General features: G+C 42.6%; 1 protein-coding gene across 3 annotated transcripts in view; it reads left to right on the forward strand.

Annotated features, from left to right (window-relative positions):
* The first annotated feature begins 7,796 nt into the window (after positions 1-7,796).
* Positions 7,797-13,420, forward strand: part of LOC138973388 (uncharacterized) — a 58,021-nt gene continuing 52,397 nt past the window's right edge. For 2 of the 3 annotated variants that reach the window (XM_070346102.1, XM_070346103.1), the window contains exon 1: positions 7,798-8,047. In XM_070346102.1, the coding sequence (XP_070202203.1) occupies positions 7,999-8,047 (49 nt within the window). In that variant the 5' untranslated portion in view covers positions 7,798-7,998. Of the gene's footprint in view, positions 8,048-13,420 lie in introns of all 3 variants that reach the window. The other variant, XM_070346104.1, reaches the window with a different exon arrangement.

Below are 13,420 nucleotides of genomic sequence, written 5' to 3' on the forward strand. Positions count from 1 at the left end.
TCTAACTAGTGTTCTGAGCATCGTCTAAGTAGACATCAACAAGCATGTACATACTTGAATGATCTTGCCGTTGTCTATCTTTTGCGATATCATGTCCATTTCCACATCGCAACATTATTGAATATTTGTACCAGTTTCAATTTGTCTGATTCAAACTAGATGTTGAATGACACAGAAATAAAACGATTTCTTCGTGAACTTCAATTTAATATATCAGGTGTACGATACATCTACACAGTTGTGTGTGTGTGTGTGTGTGTGTGTGTGTGTGTGTGTGTGTGTGTGTGTGTGTGTGTATGTGTGTGTGTGTATGTGTGTGTGTATGTGTGTGTGTGAGTGTGTGTGTGTGTGTGTGTGTGTGTGTGTGTGTGTTCTTGAACATAACTACACCCATGTGTTTATGAGTTACATAATTATATATATGCGTTCAGTCAGTCTGCATGTTTCCTTTCACAAAATAAGACACAACATCAAAAATGAATACAGATTTGATCTGCAAGGAGGAAATATCAAACCAACCCACACCCCAAACCTAAAGCAGCTCATGACAAACTTTTGGTACACACTTTGCAAAATAATACTCTAATTTCTAACCAGCTGCATTACACGCTGCCAACAGAGAGAGAACAAGTCGCGTAAGGCGAAATTACAACATTTAGTTAATCTGTCGAACCCACAGAATACAAGAAACTAAGTCCATCTCACGATGAACACGAGCCGAAATCATATGCACTCGACTTATGAAATAGAAAGAAATCAAATACGACGAAGAGAAGAAAAAGTTTGAAAGTACCATTGAACTTCCATGTCGGCGTGTGGCTGAGCTTAAAATAGGAATGTTGTTGCAATCTGTTAGGCACTTTCCCTTTTGACAGGTAGTTTTTGCATGTACAGCAAAACACGGCCTTTTTTTTACAAATCCTAAAGACTGTCGGAAACTTCGCATGCTCTCTTGTGAACGCCATGTGAAACATTGATTCTGAAACAAAAATCTATGGCATGAATGACAATGGAAAGACGGTCTCTCTCTGATTCCAAGTTCATAATGACAGTTATAAAGTGCTGAATTTAAAAAATCTGCAGATGAAGTAAAATCATTTGAATGTTGGCTTGTTGAAACTTCATAACAAACAGCCACCTCGTCTATATCATTATCTGAAAGAATGCCAACTTCCTTTGAAACACCAACATTTGTATGGAAAACTTCTGTTTCTGTCATCTTTGATTTCATTTGACAACTTGGACTGATGGCATCTTCCAGAGATATATCCATTACTTTCAACTTGCGCCTCTTTGTATTCCTGTAAGCCTGCCACTTATTTATAAAAAGAAACGTTTGATACTTTTACCAAACAGTTAGTATAATGCACGATTTACCTGTATTCGTCTTTAAAGCTGTGGTCTATTAAGACTTTCCGGGGCTACGAGGTTGAAAATAGGGACAAAATCATGTACAGATTTCTGTACAGCAAACACTACCCGAAACCCCACCTATACGGCGTGTATGACCTTGAGAGCTTCAGTCAACGCTTGAATTTTGCAGTGGTAACATCCGGTTTGCTCTCGCAGAGCTGAGCATAATTGTCCAGAAGAAACGAGCAGAAAAAATAAACGACTTGGCAGGGATTCGAACTCAAGGCCTCGGGGCCTCGAAATGTCGGGGCCGATGTCTTAACCGCTAGGCCACTTCACCAGTGTTGTGAAAGATAACAAATTGATAATTTTATATCATTCTACGCTTGAATTACCATTCATGCGTTGCAAAAACGTCAAAATTGACATTAAAATTTGCCTTTATTTGCAAACATGTTTTACGGAATCGCAGTACATGTTTACACCGTCATGCTACACTACATTCGCGCCATGCAAATAGCTGCGATATCTCTATTTACAACATGCAATAAAATGACAAGAACAGTAATTGAATCTCTCCAAAGCTCTGTGCAGTTGAAACCAGACATCTAAGAAATAGTTATACATGTATTCACTTCTGAACAATGGGCGGATAGATATATAAATCATGCTGCTTCAAGAATAACATAACATGAATTCATATCAATGTTTTTCCTTCTTTTTCTCAATTGGAGCAGTAGCCTTGTGGTTAGGACATGAGACACGAAGTCTCGAGGTCGAGAGTTCGAATCTTCGCCGGGGCGTTTATTTTTTCCCCTTGATCTCTCTTGAAGATAAAATATGATCAGTCTTGAGAGAGCAAACCGGATGTTATCCCTGCAAAATTCAAGCGTTGACTGAAGCTATCAAGGTCATACACGCCGTATAGGTGGGGTTTCGGGTAGCGTTTGCTGTACAGAATTATGTACATGATTGTATCCCTATTTTTCAACCTCGCAGCCCCGGAAAGTCATAAATAGACCACAGCTTTAAATTCTGCAAGACTGAAGCGAAAGAGGTCTGTCTCAGTTTTGTCGTCAGTTTGTTGTGTACATTTACACACGCACAACGAACAACACATGCACAGGCCCGGGGGAAGCTCTCCTTTCTTATGTCCGACGATAGACGTATACATGTAGTTTACATGTTTATTAGTCATTTATTTGATAGATTACGTGTATGATATGACGGAGAGTCGCATCGGTTTGATGCCGTGAACCCAACCGTGGCTGTGGTTGTCGTTTGAAGTAGCCTACTTCTTTATAAAGATTCATTTACATTCTACTTCTGACCAAGGCATGTTTGGTACCTACTGAATCCTTGTTGCGTGTAGTTTTACGTGGCACGTTGCCCAAAGTTGTATTCTTGAGGAGCATAAAATAAAACGTGTTACAAAGTTATCTCAAAACTCTGCAGTGACTGCTCGCGCAGCAGGTCAGCTAATTATAGCACGCAGCCTCCACAGACAGCTTTCGAGCCGAGACCAAATGAGTCGCCGCTCCTGCGGCTCGTCAAAAACTGTCGCACTGCAGTGTTTTCAGTCACGAGAATAAAATAGCTTCGTCAATCCACGCGGCAAGGAAGTCGCTCGATTTTTGCGTGCAGCACGAAGTAAACAGACATGCAAGAATAGCGACGGGTTCAAGTTTAGGTCGCTCCAGGAGAAAAATTCTTTTGGATGTTGGCCTTTAAGAGTGTCGTTACCTCGGACAAGTTTTTCACAACAACCGGAGCATATTCCACGCTTCTGATCGGCTTTACCCTGCGATCGGGATGAACAACTAACTATGGTGTGTATGCTATGCAGCGTGCGCAAAATATGATACGATTTGCTTTCGAAAATATAATAATCCGAGCCACGAATCACCATCGATGGCTTGCTGATCACTGGAAGTGTTCGTTATGCACCTGTGTTTTCCTAAACTCACGTGACCTCAAGCCAAACCAACGTGACCTCGATCACAACACGTTGTGCCGGGCGATCACTACGTGCCAGCAATCATTTCCGCAACGAATTCTGAACCCGATGAACTCGTGAACGATGATTTTTAAACGGAAAGGGTAGTAGATGTGCGCGTTCGCTGCAAAACTTACACATCAGAGTTAATTGCTTGTCTAGTCTCGATCGCAGGATAAGGCCGGTCGGAAGCGTGGAACATGCTCCGAATATTGTGAATAACTCGTCCGAGGCACAGGGGCACTTACTCTTCCAGACCGCTGAAAATCCTGAAAGAGTCATTTTTGAAAATTGTCAATTGCGCTGCGCACACTACCCGACACGGCTGACCGAAATCGGCTTCTGTGATGTATCCCGCGACCAACAATCCTAGATCCACAGACAAATGGATAGTAACGGAGTATTGTACAGAACACATCTCGCCATCTAAAAAAAACCAGTGTCAGTAAAATCTGTCACAGTGAAAAATATTCTGTGAACAAGGTCTCTTCCGGGACTTGCTCTTAAGGGTCAAAGTAACAGTGACAAATATGTATCTGTCATAATTCGCGACTACGTCCTAGCTTCTGTCTGATATAGGTAGTTTGTTGTTGTAAGTCGTACTAATAAGAGCTGGTAATGAATTTGGACCAGCCTGTCACGCACAAAGGGGGTCATCCTGTGATGCTTAGCTTGACAGGAAACACCGACGTATAATTTATTTATTTATTTATATGGGAGATTTATATAGCGCTTGACGTTCTCTAAGCGCTTTACATATTAATTTCTGCCGTGTGAGATTGAATTTTTTACACAATAGATCACGCATTCACATCGGCCAGTAAATCTCAAGCCATTACGGCGAATATTTACTTTTCACGGCCTATTATTCCAAGTCACACGGGTATTTAGTGGACATTTTTTATCTATGCCTATTCAGTTTGCCAGGAAAGACCCTTTTGACAATCGTGGGATCTTTAACGTGCACACCCCAATGTAGTGTACACGAAAGGACCTCGGTTTTTCGTCTCATCCAAAAGACTAGCACTTGAACCCACCGCCTGGGTTAGGAAAGGGGGGGTGGGGGAGAGAGAGATATATATAATCTGTCTTAATGTGGAATGTGTTAAGAGATCACAGAGCTAAATTTTGAGACTAGAAGATTCTCTTTATTTGTATTCCTTATGTCTCTCCCACACACACACACACACACACACACACACACACACACACACACACACACACACACACACACACACACACATGAAAGCACGCACGCAAGCACGCACGCACACACACACACACACACACACACACACACACATTACTTCTCTCCAATGCCACTCGACCCATTGAAGATTCTACCAGCCCCCCCCCCCCCCACCAACCCACGCCCCCCGCCCCCCCCCCCCCCACCAACCCACGCCCCCCGCCCCCCCCCCCCCCCCACCCAACCCCCCAAACCCCTCCCCCACCCCCTTCCCCGAGCTCGTTTTTCTTTTCTAACACGAATAGCTCCAAAACGAACATACCTACCAGAATAATAAAAATGCAACTCTCTGATCCTTCCCCAAATTACAGGCAACAATCGTAAAACCTCATCATGACAAGAACTCTGACGCGGAATAGTACGGTACGCACAAAGACAAATTAAACAATTACGGCTTTGTGTGGGAGAGATAGGAACGCACGCATAAACACATTTCTCGTCCGTAAATACCACTTCACCCAAATCTCACCCTCACCCTCACTCCCACCCCCGTTTTAGGGAGGAAAAGCGAAGGTGACACAGACTGGCTTTATCTGTCCGTCAACCTGCCAACCTAGCCAGCCCGTCACGTCAGAAGAAGGTCGAGCCTTGTCACGAAGACTTCGGAATGTCTGTTTTTTTTGCATGATTTTTTCTGTTCTCTGTCTTTTCTCTTCTCTTCTGTTGTTCGTGTGCTCGTGTGTGTGTGGGTTTGTGGTCGAAGTTACACTCAGACCCGAGTTCTTTGCTGGAAAAAAAGGGAAAGGGAAAGACAAAAGGGAAATAAAGCCTAAAAGACTCTTCTTCTTCTTCTTCTGCGTTCGTGGGCTGAAACTCCCACGTACACTCGTGTTTTTTGCACGAGTGGAATTTTACGTGTATGACGTTTTTTACCCCGCCATTTAGGCAGCCATACTCCGTTTTCGGAGGAAGCATGCTGGGTATTTTCGTGTTTCTATAACCCACCGAACTCTGACATGGATTACAGGATCTTTTTCGTACGCACTTGGTCTTGTGCTTGCGTGTACACACGGGGGTGTTCGGACACCGAGGAGAGTCTGCACACAAAGTTGACTCTGAGAAATAAATCTCTCGCCGAACGTGGGGACGAACTCACGCTGACAGCGGCCAACTGGATACAAATCCAGCGCGCTACCGACGGAGCTACATCCCCGCCCTCCTAAAAGACTCAATACCCGATTTGTATTCTGGAAAGAAAGGAAACGGAAAGACAAAAGGGAATACATGTATTTAGTCCGCCATCATGTTAACCTTAGTTGTGTACTTACCAGGATTACTTGAAATAAGCATTATATGCTTGAGTTAGTAATCTTAAAAACCATGTATTGTTTTTGTCATAATAAAAATTGAATAAAGTTTTGTTTAAACCAAAGGGAAAACAAACTATAAAGACTCCAGACCTGATTACTTTGCTTGAAAGAATGGCAGGGAAGGGAAAGAAAGCTGAAAACACTAGTAAGTCAGTGGAGTAAGTGAATAAATAATGAAAAAGGAGATACGAATAACGAGGGCAAGGAGAGAGATGGTTGGAAGGGAAGGCAAAATGCAAATAACCAAAAGCAGGAAGGAAGAAAGAAGGAAGAATGAGAGAGAAAACAAAGATAGAGAGTGATAAAAGCAGGTAACCAAATAATGAACAAGTCGCGTAAGGCGAAAATACAACATTTAGTCAAGCTGTCGAACTCACAGAATGAAACTGAACGCACTGCAATTTTTCAGCAAGACCGTATACTCGCAGCATCGTCAGTCCACCGCTCGTGGCAAAGGCAGTGAAATTGACAATTTATTGTCCATACAATTAATTACAATGGATGGAAAAGTGTGGTTCATCTGCTCTTAACACAACCAAACAACATATGACAACAACCTTAAAAAAACAAAAAAATAAGAACAATAAAACATACGAAGTAAGAACACCCAACGTACTCCAGACTCGACAGGCACGTCCGCCACATCCAGGAACAGGATAGAAACGAGAAAAAAAAGGTTGGAAGAAACACAGAAGACAGGGATAAACAAAGCAATGCAAGAAAAGACAAAGAAAGCAAGAATAGACAAACAAAGGATGGAGAAAACAAACAGAGAAAGGCAGGAAGGAACAAAGACATGGAAAAACAAAGAAAGGTAAAAAGAAACAAATAGGGAAGAAAGTTAGTTAGTTAACTGTTGCTTAATGGGTCCAGCGGACCATTTAGGCCAAATCAGGACCCCATAGGGAAGAAAGAAATAAAGAATGGAAAAAACAACGACATAAAGAAACAAAGAAATGTAAGAAGAAACAAAGAAAGGAAGAAAAAAGGCAGGAAGAAACAAAGAAAGGCAGGAAGAAACAAAGAAAGGCAGGAAGAAACAAAGAAAGGCAGGAAGAAACAAAGAAAGGCAGGAAGAAAACAAAGAAAGGCAGGAAGAAACAAAGAAAGGCAGAAGAAACAAAGAAAGGCAGAAGAAACAAAGAAAGGCAGAAGAAACAAAGAAAGGCAGGAAGAAACAAAGAAAGGCAGAAAGAAACAAAGAAAGGCAGGAAGAAACAAAGAAAGGCAGGAAGAAACAAAGAAAGGCAGGAAGAAACAAAGAAAGGCAGGAAGAAACAAAGAAAGGTAAGAAGAAACAAAGAAAGGCAGGAAGAAACAAAGAAAGGCAGGAAGAAACAAAGAAAGGCAGGAAGAAACAAAGAAAGGCAGAAAGAAACAAAGAAAGGCAGAAAGAAACAAAGAAAGGCAGGAAGAAACAAAGAAAGGCAGGAAGAAACAAAGAAAGGAAGAAACAAAGAAGTAAAGAAAGACAGGAAGTAACGAAAGGCGTACGTTCTCTCTCATTTGAAGTTTATGAAGAGAGAATAGACTTGCCAGTGGAACAGTCTATACTCAAGTCACGTCACCCCCGTACATTGACCCCAACGGATTTACACCTCTAAAGACAAACATACATCTGACGTCATATACAGCAGACGTACATATGTCCATACAAAGTTGACACAAGGACAAGAAATTCCCATTAATCATCACGCGGTCTATTGGTCAGTTCCTGTGATGCTCTACCCCATGATCTATTTGTCTGTCGCGATTCAGTCTTCGTTCTACACACAAAAGGGAACACTTTCGCGTGGCGGCAGGTTACAATAAAAAACAAAAGCGGTGAACGGGTCTTCCAGGGCGGAAGAGGGGGTTTGTAAATCCTCCGTCCTGACAAAAAATAGTCCCTCGCGCGGAGGGCAATAGGAAGAGTTGCTGCGAAAAAAGGCTTTGCAGCGGAACTGAGACCAGGGAAGGGAGTGTTGTAGGGAGACCAGAGGGAAAAGCTGCCATTTTAGACACTCTTTCATGACGTTTTTGTCGACTTTTCCAAGTTTCTTTGTCTTGTGATATTGGTTTAGAGTGTACCTGATTTCGCAACAAGAAAGATGCCGAGAAGAAGATTAAGTACTCTTGCAACCCTGGTGATTTTTTCAGGTAAGATTTTTATTTTATTTTTTAAGAGTTTGATTTGATTATTTTGATGTATTTTTTTTCTTTTTTAATGTTTGAGATTTCTGCTTGGTAAACATGGTTTTGTTTCCTTATTCGACTGAAAGGGGTAATGTTCTTGAAATACCAGTCTGTGGGAACAATGTTCTATTCTCAATTATTATGATTATTTTTAAAATATTGTTTCTCTCTCTCTCTCTCTCTCTCTCTCTCTCTCTCTCTCTCTCTCTCTCTCTCTCTCTCTCTCTCTCTCTCTCTCTCTCTCTCTTGTATTTTTATTTCATTTTTGTAGTTAGTCCCTCTTTAGGGCGAGGGCTGGATGTAAAAAAGCAGACCACTGCTTAATCTACTACCCTCGTTAAATAAAGAATTGTCATTGTCATTGTCATTGTCTCTCTCTCTCTCTCTCTCTCTCCCACCGTCTCTCTCTCTCTGTCTCGCTCTCTGTCTGTCTCTCTCACTGCCTCTCTCTGTTTGTCTGTCCGTCTCTCTGTCTCTATCTGTCTGTCTGTCGCTGTCTTTATCTCTCTCTTTCTCTCTCTCTCTCTCTCTCTATCTCTCTTTCTCTCTATCTCTCTCTTTTTTTTTCTATCTAGGTTTTTGCATTGTTTAAATTAATTGTTTCCGCGATGCTAGGTTTAGATGTCTTCTGCCATTGCCTTTCGTTCGTAGGGGGCGCAGCAAACACTTTTTGTTCATCCCCACCACTTATTGCCTACCATAAGTTTTCTAAGCATTTGGGGACTGCTTTCTCTTGTGGGGGGAGGGTTTGGCCTTTAACACTTTCTACCCCACCTATGTTGACCAAGGTTTTTTTAGCCGAGTCCAGCTGTGCTGTAGCAGTTAACCCAGAATTGTAGTAACTGTGTAGTAACTGTGTATCAACACGCTGGAATGCAGGCGTTAGATGGACGTTACAGGAAGCGACTGAAGCTAACAGTCTGAGCGGATATATCCGTACCTGGTCAGATAGAGCCATATGAGTGGGTACGGATATGGGAGACAATGAGTTAACCAGGTCCGTAGCTGGATATTCAACTTTGCATTGGTTGAATGTGTCTTAGATCAACTGTCCAGTTCTTCTGCCAGTGGTCGTAAATGTCATTTCATGTATGTCTCCCGAGGAAATGACAAAGAATGTCAAGAATAGAGTTTGACTCGGTTTGTTTGTTTGTTTGCTTAACGCCCAGCCGACCACGAAGGGCCATATCAGGGCGGTGCTGCTTTGACGCGCCACACACAAGACAGAAGTCACAGCACAGGCTTCATGTCTCACCCAGTCACATTATTCTGACACCGGACCAACCAGTCCTAGCACTAACCCCATAATGCCAGACGCCAGGCGGAGCAGCCACTAGATTGCCAATTTTAAAGTCTTAGGTATGACCCGGCCGGGGTTCGAACCCACGACCTTCCGATCACGGGGCGGACGCCTTACCACTAGGCCACCGTGCCGGCGTTTGACTCGGTGAATCATCGTTATGTCAGCAGAAAAACTCTTCTCGCAAGGTGACCGCCAGGCTGTACATGTATCAGTGTGGTATATCTCATTAAGATGTTGATTGTTGGTATGTGTCCGTGTGAGAGCCTGGACAGATCTAGGGTACTGAACATATTCGCCGGTGAACGCGGGTAGTAGACAAAAGGAGTGTTTCTTTCACGTCCTTGACTTGACTTGATCAGTGGCCCTGGCCCGTGCGGGCCTTTTCACCGTTCCAAAGTTGATGCACAAAAACACAGAAATATGACCAAGAATCCAGTATAGCTCATTAGATAACTAACCTCAAGAAAATCATGCACTTCTTTGCTGTTCTGTACCTATTTTTTTTCTCTTTCAATGCAGCCCTTCATACTTTAGATATGTGTCCTTGGAAAGAGTGCTGACAAATGTGACCCTCCACCACGAAATGAGTTGCATGTCACCTCGCGCAGTTCTGCGCTAGGCTTAATATAAGTCCGGGGAGTGTCTGGTAACAGTGTGATGGTCACCTTAGTCACAGGCTTATAACTCAAACAGTTTTCGCTCTTTTCTAAAACGGTTTTCACCACTGGATAGAAAATAAAAAAGCTCTTTAAGAACATGTAAAAATAGGAAAATCATGAAAAGGTGACATGCGACTCAATCCGTGGTGGAGGGTCACAAATGTAGTATGACCCCCAAATCAGGTTTTTTCACGGTAGCATTAGCCTTGTGGCTAAGACGCAGTCCTTCAATTTGGAAGGTTCGGGGTTCGAATCAGCTGAGCCAGAAGAAGAGAAGAAGAAGAAGAAGAAGCAGAACAAGAAGAACAAGAAGAACAAGTAGAACAAGAACAAGGAGAACAAGAACATGACAATAATCAAGAACAAGAAGAAGAACAAGAAGATCAAGAAAAAGAAAGACAAGAACAAGAAAAACAAGAACAAAGAACAAGAACAAAACAAGACAAGACAAGACAAGACAACATCTTTATTATCGAGGGTAACAGATAAGCAAGACCAAGAAGAACAAGCAAAAGAACATGAAACGGCTTTCCTGGTTAATTCTGTCAAAACTGCTTCCTGTTTTGAGACTGGATGGCAAACGCACCTCGGACAAGATTAATACATTCCCAAAATTGTGAGAGGAATGAAGCGCTGGATGAGCTGTCACGAGGCCGCCTTGTTTTTGGAACAATGAATCATTTTGTTCTCTGATTCATCAATCCTTTCTTCTTGTTTGTGGTTTGTTTTCTTCTCAACGTAGGTATTTGTTTTCTGTGAGCAGATATTAACAAGGGAGCGGCATATGTCCTGTCGCTTATTTCTTCTTCTTCTTCTTCTTCTTCTTCTTCTGCGTTCGTGGGCTGAAACTCCCACGCACACTCGTGTAGTTGCACGAGTGGAATTTTACGTGTATGACCGTTTTTACCCCGCCATTTAGGCAGCCATACGCCGCTTTCGGAGGAAGCATGCTGGGTATTGTCGTGTTTCTATAACCCACCGACATGGATTACAGGACCTTTTCCGTGCGCACTTGGTCTTGTGCTTGCGTGTACACACGAAGGGGGATAAGCCACTAGCAGGTCTGCACATAAGTTGACCTGGGAGATCGGAAAAATCTCCACCTTAACCCACCAGGCGCGGCCGGGATTCGAACCCACGACCTTCCGCTTTGGAGGCCGGCGTCTTACCACCAAGCCACATAGCCCGTCCCTGTCCCTTATGAGGCTGTTTTGGTGTGTGTCTTATTTTTGTTTTGGCGTTTGTGCGGAGGTGGGGGTGAGGTGTGCTTCCCTGGTTAGCAATCTTGTACAGCGCCGCAGCTCCATTGTTTTTTTGGTTTTTTTATTGCAGAAGGTTTATTTTACTTTCTTGATGCAATATTACACTAATGGTTTGACTGAAACGAGCGCTTCGTCAGATAGGGAGTATCCCTCCTTCCTTCTGTTATTTTGCGACATCTCTGTACCGAACATTCATTTTCAAAGCTTCGTGAAGTATACTTTACGAAGTCGACTTCACCCAACGGATATCAGGCTTAATAATATATATATAGCAATCTTGTATTGTAAGATGACCAGAGATCTGTCTAGGCTGTAACATGAGAAAAGGACATTTGTGACCCTCCACCACGGAATGAGTCGCATGTCACCTTTGCATGATTTTCATATTTTTACATTTTCTTAAAGAGTTTTTTATGCTCTATCCAGTGGTGAAAACCGTTTTAGAAAAGAGCGAAAACTGTTTGAGTTATAAGCCTGTGACTAAGGTGACCCTCACACTGTTACCAGACACTCCCCGGACTTATATTAAGCCTAGCGCAGAACCGCGCGAGGTGACATGCGACTCATTTCGTGGTGGAGGGTCACATTTCTGAAACATGGTTACTTTCTCTGCGGAGGTGGATTTTTTGTTTTTGTTTTTTGTGTGCTTGATATTTTTTGTGTTAAAGTTATTCGGCAAAGTAATCCACTCCTTACAGAAGCAAGGCTGCAGATTTGTAATACTAGTACATGTCCATAGGACGGGTGTTTGTATCCCATCTTAAAGTCACAGTCCTTTCAAATGTTGCTTACCATCTCCGATCTGGTCAGGCGTTTACATCCTGTACGGTAATCCTTCCACTTGGTCACATACCGAGAATCAGCCGTCTTACTGTTTTCTGTGGAGAAAGGCGATTGTTTAAGAATTAATTTATTATAAATCTAAGCGCAGGTGGCTGATTACACGTAAACACACAGACACACACACACACACACACACACACACACACACACACACACACACACACACACACAGACACACACACACACACACACACACACACACACACACACAGACACACACACACACACACACACACACACACAGACACACACACACAGACACACACACACACACACACACACACACACAGACACACACACACCGACACACACACACAGACACACACACACAGACACACACACACAGACACACACACACACACACACACACACACACACACACACACACACACACACACACACACACACACACACACACACACACACACCTCTGTGGCGCAACTCTTGTTGCTGCTAGCTTTCCACTGGGAGGAAGCGACTCGAATTTCCAAGCTTTGGGATTTGTTGGTGTGCATTGGAGGGGAAATGAGATGAGGAGGTTCATTTTGATGTGTGGTACCTCTTCTTCTTCTTCTTCTTCTTCTTCTTCTTCTTCTTTTTCTTCTTCTTCTTTTTCTTCTTCTTCTTCTTCTTCTTCTTCTTCTTCTTCTTCTTCTTCTTCTTCTTCTTCTTCTTCTTTTTCTTCTTCTTCTTCTTCTTCTTCTTCTTCTTCTTCTTCTTCTTCTTCTTCTTCTTCTTCTTCTTCTTCTTCTTCTTCTTCTTCTTCTTCTTCTTCTTCTTCTTTGTCGTCGTCGTCGTCTTCATCTTCTGCTTCTTCTTCTTCTTCTTCTTTTTCTTCTTCTTTGTCGGCGTCGTCTTCTTCTTCTTCTTCTTCTTCGGTCATGGGCTGAAACTCCCACGGTCACTCATGTTTTTGCACGAGTTGCTTTTTTATTATTATTATTATTTTTTTTTTTTTTTTACATGTATTGACCGTTTTTACCCCGCCATTCAGGCAGCCATACGCCGATTTCGGGAGATATATGGTACCTTTAAGCCTAGGCGGCTTATTGGACTTATGTATCTTCTCCATGGGTAGACAATATCACTGCTTCCCTGTGGACATGATTAACCACGTCACGTTCACTGTGGATACCTTTAGCTCACAGTGACGTAGTAGAGCGTGTTGCTTGGGGTGACAGTATAAACGTGTACATGAATATGCATAGTACAATGTGTCGAGCACGTACTCAACTAAGAAATATTACAACTAGCTGTCTTTTTTTTTTTT

The sequence above is a fragment of the Littorina saxatilis genome, linkage group LG8 (assembly GCF_037325665.1).
Source record: "Littorina saxatilis isolate snail1 linkage group LG8, US_GU_Lsax_2.0, whole genome shotgun sequence".
Taxonomy (NCBI): Eukaryota; Metazoa; Mollusca; class Gastropoda; order Littorinimorpha; family Littorinidae; genus Littorina; species Littorina saxatilis.